Source organism: Sceloporus occidentalis, unplaced genomic scaffold (genome assembly GCF_023333645.1).
Source record: "Sceloporus occidentalis isolate IW3139 unplaced genomic scaffold, rSceOcc1.0.p SCAF_17, whole genome shotgun sequence".
NCBI lineage: Eukaryota > Metazoa > Chordata > Lepidosauria > Squamata > Phrynosomatidae > Sceloporus > Sceloporus occidentalis.
The window spans coordinates 8,274,307-8,286,664 of record NW_028316997.1 but is presented as its reverse complement, the minus strand read 5'-3'; the positions used below and the strand labels follow the sequence as shown (position 1 = coordinate 8,286,664).

The window sequence follows — 12,358 nt, the reverse complement described above, 5'->3', positions numbered from 1 at the left end:
TCATAGATTGACCCATCTGGTCCCATTTAGTTTTTATGTTGCTGCTTTGTTTAAAATGAATTGTTTATCATTTTAATTTTGTAAAATGTATGAGTTTGACCAATTTATGTTGTTCTTTTCTTAAGCGTTAAAAGATATTTTGAGGCACATGATATAGAAAACATGTTAGTGTGTTTTATTTATTGTCATTACAGATTTAGAGCAATACATAGCAGATTTCAAAGGAGGGCACTTCCCGATGTCAATGAGTTCCACCTACAAGCCTGGAGGGAAGAAAAACTTAGAGAATGGATCCTGGAGAAAAGTCAACACAAGTCCTCGTAAAAAATCAAGCCATTTGGCGGCATCATCATCATCATCCTGGTGTAAGCCAGAAAGGAAGCAAGCAGGTGACGTTTACATGCTAATTAATATCCTGTTCATTTAGACAAATAATATCAGCACTGTTTTATTGGGACTTTGTGATTCACATATTGTTTTGCCTTCAGAAACATGTTATATATAGGGATCAAGTAGGACAACAAAGCCAAGTAGACTCTAAAAAGCTCAGTGATTTCACATTTTATTCCCATGTATATTTATTTGTGCCAATTGCAAACCAATCATTTAAACACACTTCTACAATATTCTGCACAGGTGGTGCATTGGACAATACGAACAAACAAGGAAGCATGGTATCTGAAACAAAAAAGTAAGTTAAAATATGATTTGTTTAAAAAGTACTATGTTGTACAAAGCCCAACAGAGCAAACGTCAGCTGCCTCAGTTGTGCTTTCTGTACGTGAAGGCCAGTGACAAGGATCTTTAATGTACAAAGTGGGGCACATTTATTTTTTAGGCCTTTTGAAAGTAACCATCCTAGAAACCTGAAAAGTGAACAAAGGTTATCCAATGGTTCAGATGATGAGGTGGACCTTGTGAAGGAGTTGCGTACCATGTGTTCCAGCAAGTCAGAACCAGACATTAGCAGGGTATGTATGAGCGTGTGTGTAAATACATGTATTTGTTTATATAAAATGATACGCATGGTATAAAGTAGACTTGGGTGCCTGCCAACTCTTTGTGTTCGTCTTCTTGGGGGAAAAAATCTTTGTAATCCACGAATATTCACCTGTTCCTGTCTTCGGTTCGCACAAATATTTCTGTACGTTCTTTGTGTTCGTTTTTTTCTTAGTTTTTTGCCGTTTTCTGTAGAAGGGGTTAATATGGGGTTAACGCGGTACGCACTACGCAGCAGCTTTGTCGCCAGGATTTTAAATGTCTCTACGAGCAACTCAACTCAAGTTCCGCCGTCAGGAGTTAAAGGGCCGTGCGAGTGAGACTATTGGCCGCCTGCAGGGGCCTCCCAATTGGTTGATGCCAGAGGAGGCCCCTGTCACCCCGCTCCAAGAGTTAAAGGTCCAATAGAGTTGATTGCACGGCCCTGACGGCGAACCTACGGATTTCCGCTCCTGTTAACCCCTGCAATGCTGCGTAGATAAGGTAGGCTAGACGCGGTAGGGATCAGGGGGATTAGTAAACAAACACGAAGATTCTTTGTTGTGTGTCTCCGTCTTCGTATAGTTTTTGCCGCCGCCATGCTCGTATGTACGGTATTTGGGCTGAACAGCGAAAACGCACCCTTCGTGTTCGTTTTCATGCTCGTCCGAATACGAATGTAGTATAAAGTATAGGCCATAGAACCATCCTGTATCTTATTGCCACACTGTATGACAGTTCATATGTTAAGCATTCATTTTCTTATGGTCTTGCTTCTCTTTCAGATTTCTGACTTGGATAATTGTTTAGTAATATTTAAAAGTCACACTAATGACCAGCATTCAGCACAAATGAACAAAGCAGATTTTAAAAAGCCACATAAAGTAAGTTATATCTATATAAATTCTTTTCTTTTTAAAATGGGACAACTTCTTAGAGTTTTTGAACATTTTATCTCAGTCATGTGTGGTTTTTTTTGGGTATATTAGTATTTGTCCTCCATTACTTTTAGTTGGGCGGTTTAGGTACTGTACATCGATCCAGATCATTCTCTGTTTGTCATTCATAGCATCTAGCGTTATACCTGCCTTTACGTTTGTATGTCACAGCATTGGATGAATGTGAAAGTGTTCTAAAATAGGTAAAACAAAATAATTTAGTAAATTCTTATTAAATAGCTTTTCTAATACAAATAAGCAATACAGTATTGTATTGCTATTCAAACATTCGGTAGTCATTCATAAGATAAAAAAAACCAAAACGTAGTAAGCAAGGACACTTTACATTTTTTGGGGAAACTAACCAGAATTAGTTAAATATCGCCCACTATCTCTCTTATTCTTTTGATACTATGACAATAGGATAAGCTTACCTAACCATGCTGTTTTTCACAGGATGAGGTCAGTCCTCCCAGCAGCAACGATACATCAGAATCCAGCAGCCAGAAACCAAAACCCGATCATGGTGTTTCAAAAGCCAAGTCCTTACTCCCTGTACCAAGGAAAGCCAATCCCTGTGGTACATCCAGCAGGAAAAGCAGCAGCAATACAAGGCAAACCGCCAATAACAATGACTCTAAAGATGACATTTGGAGCTCACACAAACACGGATCTAAACAAACCTAACAAATGTGGAGTTTGTATCTTAGCTAGAGCGGAGCAACCTGTGGACCTTCGTTTGCTGTGTGATTATTGCTACCATCACGGGTGGCCTTGAATAATGAAGTCCAACAGCAAGAGGTCCATAGGTTGCCCACTCTTGCTTTAGCCTTTCAATGCAGGTGACCCCAAAGCACATGATTTGCTAGCAATGCATTGTGGGTTGTTTTAGCAGCTAAGGAATTAATTTTCATGTATAGAAAATCTATGTAAATAACAAATTAAGGTGTCTCCCTGTATTATAGTATGTATATGGGGGCATAAATAGTTTATATGTAAATATGTTTATAACATATTGATGTAAGTTGTTATATGAAATATTTCTTTGGAAGATGTATGATTTTACCCAGAAAAATGATTACTAGTATTATTTATAATCGAAAGCTTCTCATGGCAAATGTTTGAAAAACAAAGTCGTGGACAATTCTGACAAGCGATGTGTAGGAATATTTAATTCACGTTTGGTATTGTATGGTCTAAACCTTGTACAGTATTGATTCACAAAAAATTAACATGATCTAGTATTAAAGTATTTTTTTGGTATTTAAAGTTTTGCAATCTCAAATATGCTTCACAGCAATAAAAATCAAACCCATGAAAGATACAATTAGTGCACCTTTTTATAAAAGCCATATAGAATCTGTAGACTGTTCCTCTGGGTAGCCAGAAGAGAAGTTTGCTTCCCATATAGTACATATCCTGCCCTTTTGTTGCTTTGTGTATTTATGTTTGCTGCTTTTTTATTTCTGTAGCAAAATGTTTCCTAATGCAATAAACACAATTACGCACAAACGGCTGTGTGATAATTGTATGAGTTGTTATACCTGTTAAAATAAATTGATTAATATGTAATGTCGGCTTAAGTTGCTGACCAGTTTATAAAGAAAAACATATATATATACGATGTGTTTTACTTAAATTTTGTTGAAACTAAACTAGCACTGGTCTGTCCTGGATGTATTTATTATTATTATTACATTATTGATATATTAAAATGTGGAGGTAAATTACTGCTACATGTATTATTTCGTCTATGTCTTCCCTGACAATGCATGTAAGATAGGCTCTGTGCCCCTCTCACTATTTTGCTTCCCTATCTTGGGGAGTTAACTGCAAGATCGTTAGAGATTCCAGCTGATGTCTCTCCATCAATCGGAGCTGTAGGATTTATATGACTGTTATGGGCCGCAAAATGGAACAAAAGGTGAGAGTGAGGCCACTCTGCATTTTTCCCACTCCCCACCATGGATGCCTCTTCCATGCCTTCCCTCTTAGGTCCTGATGTCTCCTTTGAGTTGGCCATGCTGGAAGGGAGCCGATTCCCTCATCTCGGCGTACAGTAGAATGCGTATGCAGGTGATGTAGCAGTCACACGATGATGTCACAAGAATTGTCTCGAGTACCAATTTGTCAATCTATGTGCTTTTGTTAAAAAAAAAAAAACACGGTTATAGTAGGATTTGCTTGTATAAGTCTATGTTCATTGCTTTTGCAGTTGGATTTGATTAGTTGCGGGGGGGGGGCAACTGACTTGGTTCACCACTAGAGGGCAGCTTCTTCGGAGATAATACATCAAACACATAACTTTGCAATTATGTTTCTCTTATAGAATACCATTAAATGAAGAAATGTCAATAATTAAAGTAAAACATCAGTAATCCACTTGGGGGCTGTTTTGTGGTGAATTCTAGTTGTTTCGCGGAGTTGAATGGGTTAAGCAGGGAGAAATGGTGCCACTTCTATTGTTTATTATTATTTATCGTGCAACTTTTAGTTTGAGTATAAATATATTACTTTGTATGCACCTTTTTTATTCCAGATTTAAAGGGAAAAGTTATGGACAGCATTGAAGATGAAGACTGAATGTTTAATGAGGTGATGTTAAATATTTTGTATCATGTATTACTATTTTTTATGGCTATTTATCTTATATTTAACTTGTATTTTTTTATTCCAGTGGTTAAAAACAAACTGGCATTCCTGCTGAGATTCTAAATGCTTGTCTGTCCGGCTATGAACTGCTCTGGTTCTCTGCCTTGGAGTTAGATGGAAGACAAGAATCATTGTGAATGAAAGGACACTGGGTTTTAACGGCTTTTTTTTTTTTTTAAACGGAGACAGAGGTCTCCATCACCAGGACAATGGTTGTCATGGAAACCCCCTTGTTGAGTACTGCGGATCTGAAACGAAGACTTTCAATAGTTTTAACATGCTTATGGATTTTGAACTGAATCTCTGATTTGATTTCTATTGTGTATCCTTGATATAAATGTCCCTAGTATATTTGCAGAGATCATAGTGTTGAATGAAATTTTTAAAGAGATGAAGTGGGTATTCATAGATATGTCAAGTGTATTTCCGGGGTGTATAAGTTTATGAATGGTAGCTTATCATTTGTATTTGTAGTGATGATGGTATTAAATTGAGTACTTAAAGTCATGAGCTGAGCATTCATAGGTGTCCAAAGAATGTGTTTCAAATGTATTTATGAATGGTGGTTTTAAAGTGCCCATGCAACTATTAAAGTGATACAATCTATATTATGCTATTATATTAAATCTCTAAAGTATATATACACTATCAGATTTGATTTATTAAATTTAATTTAGCAGAATCTCCTATGCTGTTTCTTTTCAGAAATCAAGGGTTCTCTTTAAACTAGTTAGGTCACTCAATTAAATATGGACAGTGAATTTCAACATTCACTTGTTAAATCTGATATTTTTAATTTGGTAACAAAATACTTAAAATGTTGAAAGACTTCATGCAATTTGAATTTAACATCACTTATAGCTTTGTTGCATAGTCACTGGTAAATTGTGTAATTTGGCTTGGCATGTACACCTTCATACCAAAATATTTCCTTTCAGTTTGAGGGTGTGACGTCTATAGTTCGATTGATAGTCATAGGATACTGAGATTTGTTTGTTCCTGGTCAGGTTACTTAAGTATATATTCGGAATCTTACGAAAGGTTTTCAACAAAGAGCATTGTTTAAGAGTAACGATGTGTTCGTGCCTAGAGCCTGATTTAATATTAAAGATTTAAAGGGGAAGTAACTGTTTTTTTGTGCGTGGGGGGGATTTTTATGTGGTTTTAACTTAATCTTTAGATAAGCCATTTTTTTCTGGGGAAAATCAAAAAAGGCCTAAATTGTATTAGTCTGTACAAATAGGAGTATGGTATACTGGATAAAAACCATCTCACTAAATATATTGGATGGTCAACCCCACTGAAAACCACTGTATGAAATGATAATGCTCGTGCTGGATGTATCTATTTTGAAAGTTACGACTGCTCAATAAGAACTTTTAACATACGTTGCATGTTTTGTGGTATTGTTGCCTTTGGAAAAGGCTGAAATTTAATAGAACTATACAGCCAGAAATAGTATAGTAGGTTAAAAAAAGACTTCAGTCCATCAAGTTCAACTTTTCACACATACCAACTTCTAAAGTTCTAAGCACACACACATACTTTGTGTATTTAGGTTCTGCAAATACATGTTTTTATTTTAATTCCATACATAAGTTTAAGAATAAAAATAATGCTCAATGCTAAATGAGTGGATTAAAAATTCACCACTGATTTCTCTTAAACTGGTATGTGATCTCCTGTTTATCTGTAGATTAAAAATAATTTTTACATAGTGGGACATAATAACAATCCCGTTCCTTAGCAGGTCTAAAAAAATGTTAACCCCTTCAATCCCAGGGGTTTTTGGTACCTCAAAGCCCAGAGCAATTTTGCCATTTTTGGGGTATGTCGGTTTAGCGATGATTCTCTTTTCCTGTGAATAGTGTACCCATGTAAACTATATATTGTTTTTTCAAGGAGAGATAGAGCTTTCGTTTGATACCATAGTTGGATGATTAGCTGAAAATTTAGAATGAGAAATTTAGTAAAAACTAGCGAAGATTAGAAAAATAAACTAATTTTTTTTTACATTTTCCCTCTGAATCCTCACAAAATTAGGTAAAGTGATGGAAAATCCCCTCCAAGTTTATCAATTCAGCTGTCCTAATTTCAGAAATACCTAATTTATATAGATTTTCCAGACTTTCCCAGCACCAGGGAGCATACTATTAGGTGTACAATTTTGTATAATTTTTATGCCTATGGCTTAACGGGTTTGGGGGTTGTGAACGGGGGCAGGAGGGTTATACTGGCTAGATGTTATGCTAGGGCAATGGGATGTAAGGTTTGTTTAAGAATTTTTTTTATTATCTTTTTTTATATATTTTTTTTTTTTTTAATTTTTTTTACATTTTTTTTATTTTTTATATATTTTTTTTAAACAGTAATGGTTAGAGGTCCTCCTAGGGACCTCCTGAACATACCAGTGATGTCACAGTGACATCACAGCTCATATTATAATTTTTTTTAGTATTATTTATATTATTTTAATGATTTTGTTAATATTATTTTTAAATGGACTAACGTTTTTTTTTTTTCTGCTTTTCTGTTACAGGCCGGGAGGGGGAGTGAGAGAGATGGTTTCTCACTCCCCTCCCCGCGATCCCCCTGCACCGATCACACTGTGATCTCTATGCAGGTCCTCACAGACCTGCATAGAGATCGCAGCGTCTCTGTGCCTCATCGGAGGGCAGGATATCCCCGCAGGGGATATCCTGTCCTCCGATGACCTTCCGGGTTACGTCAGCAGTGACGCAACCCGGAAGGGAATGCCCAATCGCGCGTTTGCAACTGCGCGATCGGGCAGTTTACCGGTAACAGCTTACCGGCTTTCATGCCGGAAGCTGTTGCGGGAGATCGGACAGCAGAAAGCCGGCAAAGCCGGCTTCTGCTGTCAGTGGGGAGTCCAGGCTGTCAAACGACAGCCTGGTCTCCCGTGCAGCGGCAGGGATGTGTCCCTGACGCTGCACGAAGGGCTGGACGTACCGGGACGTCCATAGGGGTTTCTTTGTGGGCGTTTTTTGGACGTCCCGGTACGTCTATAGGGGATTGAAGGGGTTAAATACAACCTCAGATGTACAACAACACATGACATAGTACACAGTGTCATGATTTATTCTTCTTGGTCAACTTCCCCCTGGTGTCAGCTCCATTAACCAGGCCTCCCGGAGCATTTCTGCAAAAGGGTGGAGCCTCTACGCACACTCTCTCCGCCGATTGGAGGAACGGGGAGGCCGTGCCCTTTGCGTAAGTACTCCAAGAGGCCTGTGGAAAAAGAGAAGTGCTTTTGCACCTCTCTTTCTCCATGAATCCATCTGCATTATTCTAGTCCAGTCAGACTACTTCCACAAAAGAGCGGAACAACAAGAACAGCCTATCCCTCGGTTCCTTCAAACAGGAGAGGGTGCGCACTGAGGGTCTGCTCTTTGGTGGAAGTGGTTAACAGAGCTGATACCAGAATTAAGCAAATGAGGAAAGAAGACAGAAGAGGATGAGCTGCAGTAAAGGAGATGGGGACCCAGTAGTGGAGAAGGTAGTGAGACATTGTCAGAGTCAGTGTGATAGTGAGTGAGATTGGGGAAAAGGATGTGCTCGGAAGCACCACAATGGAAGGTTACAGCCTCTCCCCCGATCCTGCAATCGTGTGAGAGGATGTGCCCAGAAGTTTCGCTATTTTGCAGAAGTGAGCCAGAGGTCATGTCTTTGTCCCGTTCTCCACAGAGAAGCAGACAAATAACTTTTTTCAGGCAACAGAAGACAGAAGATGATGCAGGATGAGAAGCAGAGCTACGGGGCACAGAGACACGGAAGCGGAGAAGACGACATTCTGAGAGTGAATCAGAGTATGAGAGAGCAAGTAACCAAGAAATACCATTACATTACATAAGTTATGGTGAATTACTTATGTAATGGCATTTCTTGGTTACCCCAAGCCTCAAGTATTAAGCCAGTATCACAACCTCATGCTGACGAGTCTAATGAAGGACGAAACAGCTGTCCATGAGTAGTGATCTGGCTATTGCACCTCTTAACCGAGTTTTGTCTAAAGGCTGTCTTGTACAGCAGGCAATTACTCTCAAGGGATAAAGTGGATATAGAGACAAAAGGTGATCATTGTTAACCTTATTTGCATGTGCCTACCCAGAATCCCTTGTGGCTGTGGCAGCACCATGAGATTTCTGAGGGAACTGGTGTCTGTAGATGAGTGTTTAATAATGCTTCTACATACCCCTAATTTTTAGTGGAAGGGTTTTCCATCACCTTTACCCACCATGCTTATGTAATGGCAAGTCTATTTTTGAAAGCATTCTTACTTTACAGCATTTTTTCACACCTGTCTAAATCTTTTGCACTGCACTCTCTCCCAGGTATTTACCCCAACATAGTTTTTTCGTTTTCGCTAACTACATATTGATGTAGAAGTTACACAAGGTTCGCTTATTTAGGACAGCCTAAACGTAACTGCGGGGTACTTACCTTCCATCTGCCCGAACCGCCGTTCTTCTGAAACCCCTCGACGCCTGTAGCCGCTGGCAGGTTTCCTGAACACAGACTGCATGGACTCTGGCTCTGTGTACACGCGCGCCACCGTGTGGCCTCTTATAGGCACTACCCTTGTGAGTTCCAAGCCTCCGTTTCATGCAGGGCAGGAAATGCGATTAGTATGTCTATTTAAACCTGGCTGTTGCACTAGCTCATGGCCTGTGATAATCTGTCACGGCTAGAGGACCAGCAGGGCAGGAACTTGGTACCATCCACCGGTACAGGAGCAGAGCAGTATACTGGTTGCAGCAGGCCAAAGAGTAGTCGTTACACGGAGCCGAAGTCAGGAGTAGGCGAGGACAGGATAATCAAAAACAAGCCGGGTCAAACACAGGAGATAGACAGGGACGTCAAAAACAAGCCACGGTCAGAAGCCAAAATCACAAGGTATTTAATAAGCACAGCCAACATGCACAAGGCACTACAGTGAACCAGACAACGAATAAACATTACTAGACAAGATATACATGATACAGGGCACAACAAAGGACTTGTTAGCGAGGAGCCGGAATCCTCGGACGCTTCTCCTTTAAGCAAGGATAGGCCATATTGACTAGGACAAAGGGAGAGGAGAGAGGAACCAGAATCCTCAGATGATACAAGGAAGAAGGGCAAAGGTACATAAGAGACAAACAAACATGAATACAGGAACTAGCCTAGAACTATATGATAACAATTGGAGATTCCGTCACATCATATGGCCATAGTATGCTTAGCCCACCACTACGCCAAAGTACTCCAATGACGGTGGGTCCTAACGCTAATCCCTGCTGACAGTGGTACGAAACAAACCAAACATGTAATCAAAACACATAGCACTGAGACATACCTTAGAATGAAGACTGAGACAAACAGAACACACAGGTGGCGCACACCTTATAAAGGAAACAGAGCTGAAGCAAAGAGCTGAAGCAGAAGCAAGGAATGGAAGATCAGAACAGAGCAAAAGGAAATCCAGGAATGGATCGAAGCAAAACAGGGAAACTGAAGCAAGACAGATATGCAGCTCTGCAGCCTGGGCAGAACGTGACATTAAAACCTGAGGATGCTCCCAAAATGACTGCATAAGTACAAGTGAAACAAGAAATATTGCAGTCATTCTGATAAACCTACTAAGCTCCTGTAGGAAGAAACTACAAAAACTATACTGAGGGAACCCAAAGTCCACTTGTGGGCCCCTAGTCCACTAACAACTTTTCATTAATGTGCTTTTTATAAAATAACATTTTTAATAATCTGCAATAATATTTGTTTTATTAAAACCCAGTTTGTAAAGTGATATAAGTAAAGGACTGTCTTCTAAATACACAATGAAACAAAGCCACAGCAATAAACACAACACCTTGTATCCATATTCAAGAAAATACGAAAATAAGTTGATGCATAAAATTGAATTTATTAACTTGTGTCACCTTTGACATGACAATAAATACCCAGAAATCTACAAGGATAGTTCTGGAAGGCAGTGTTGCAACCAAACAACCAGCACAAAATTGCATCACAAGTGCATTTTATTGGGAGACTGGCAGTGATTGCTGTACTAACAAACATTCATAATAAAATCAAATACATTTTTTGATTATTGTGCAAAAAAATTAAGGCACTGAAAATAATTCACACTATCCAATGAAATATATATTTGAGATGAAAACAATTTCAATTTAAATAATTAAAATAATCTAGGAACAATCATAAAAAAGGTTGTACAGAATAAATTGAGCTTTATATATATATATATATATATATATATATATATATATATATATATATATATATAAATAATTTGTTGTTCATGTAAAGTTAATAATCATACTTAAAAACAAGTTTTTTTATTAAGAAATGTTAAATAAATACTATATGCTAGATAAAATATTCACAAAGTTATAAAATTGTGTATAAAAAAGGTTTGTGACAAAATATATAGCTACATCTAGTGTACCATTGCTATAATTATTTCTAGATTTTATTTGGATTTCAAGTTGCAACCCAGGTTCCTGCAACAAAATTGTAACTATAATACCTTTGTAACGTGTAAAGGTTTGATAGCAGTGAACAATCCTTGAAGAGTTCACATTCTCTTGTGTTATACGTTTTAATTAGATATAAACTACTCATTGCTCTAGAAGGATTTCTAGAGGTCGTTGCTTGCTGATATATATTTTAAATATATATATATATAGAAGCACGCAACTTGAAAAGGCTTTACTTCACAGTAAGGCAAATCCACTATAGACTCTGATGTTTGTTTTCTACAAAAATAAAAGAGAAAATATAAAAATACCCGTTCAGTTACATCAGATTATGTGGGATCCACAATACAGTTTAAGGCCCCACAGAACTTTAGTCTGTCCTTTATATATTTTCTATAATTATGTTATTACTTGTTTATAACCATTTTAAATAATAAATACTAATCTATTTTATTCCAGTAATCAGGAAATGTGCATTTATCTTTTCATGGCTACAGTAGGCTAAGGGGGTTTAAAATTTTTTTTACAAAAAATTGAATATGCACAGTATTTAAGTTACATGTTTAGTGAGAAAAGAGATCTCAACATTTCTGAAATGTGGTAGTTGTTAGGGTATCTAATGCCTTAAATTTGATGTAACAAACCAAAAATAAAATCCCTGCTAAATAATAGAAATATGTTATAAGAAACATTGTCAGTTTACAAAAAGAAATCAGAGCTTCAGTCTGTTATGACATCATTACTTGGACATCATTATGCCAACATTTGCTTTTTCTCCACACATATTACATATTTTGTATTGAAAGAAAAGTAACATTGTCAGAGCAATAAAAAGAGAGTGTGACTGAGTGTCTCCAGTTATGTCTGCCTAGTCGTGTGATAATGAATAATTATCTAGTAAACTGATGGGCAGCATTGGAATTTCAATATTATATAGTAATAAACATATTTTAGTGTTTGTTGTTTTTTTTTTTTAACACTTTCATATGTTTAGGAGTAACATTGACACTTGTAGCAACTGCCATGGATACATATAAAAGTATCCGTATGATTCCACTTTACTTTTGTATTTGTGTGTGCTTAGAGTCTCGTTTCCTGAGCCTCCTCTTCGGTTTCCTCCTGTAAGGCAGTGATTTTGGGTCTGGATTTTCTTTTGCTGGAGTTTCTCCGATGTAGAGGGAATAGTTTCAAGCGATCAGAATGACTAATGGCCTGTTTAAAGTAGCTCTTCTCGTTCATTAGCTTCTGAATAGAATCATACTGTCGCACCGTGTTCTCTTCAATTACCTACAT

The 12,358-nt window shown here is 37.7% G+C and overlaps 1 protein-coding gene and 1 pseudogene across 1 annotated transcript in view; one reads left to right on the top strand and one right to left on the bottom strand.

The window, feature by feature from the left end:
• The window catches only part of LOC149302805 (cortactin-binding protein 2-like), a 90,169-nt pseudogene extending 87,475 nt beyond the window's left edge, over positions 1–2,694 (top strand).
• A 9,451-nt stretch (positions 2,695–12,145) lies between these two features.
• LOC149302804 (cystic fibrosis transmembrane conductance regulator) overlaps positions 12,146–12,358 on the bottom strand; it is a 48,967-nt gene continuing 48,754 nt past the window's right edge. Inside the window, exon 27 of the mRNA XM_089481991.1 lies at positions 12,146–12,352. Within this exon, the coding sequence (XP_089338117.1) occupies positions 12,146–12,352 (207 nt within the window). The remainder of the gene's footprint in view (positions 12,353–12,358) is intronic.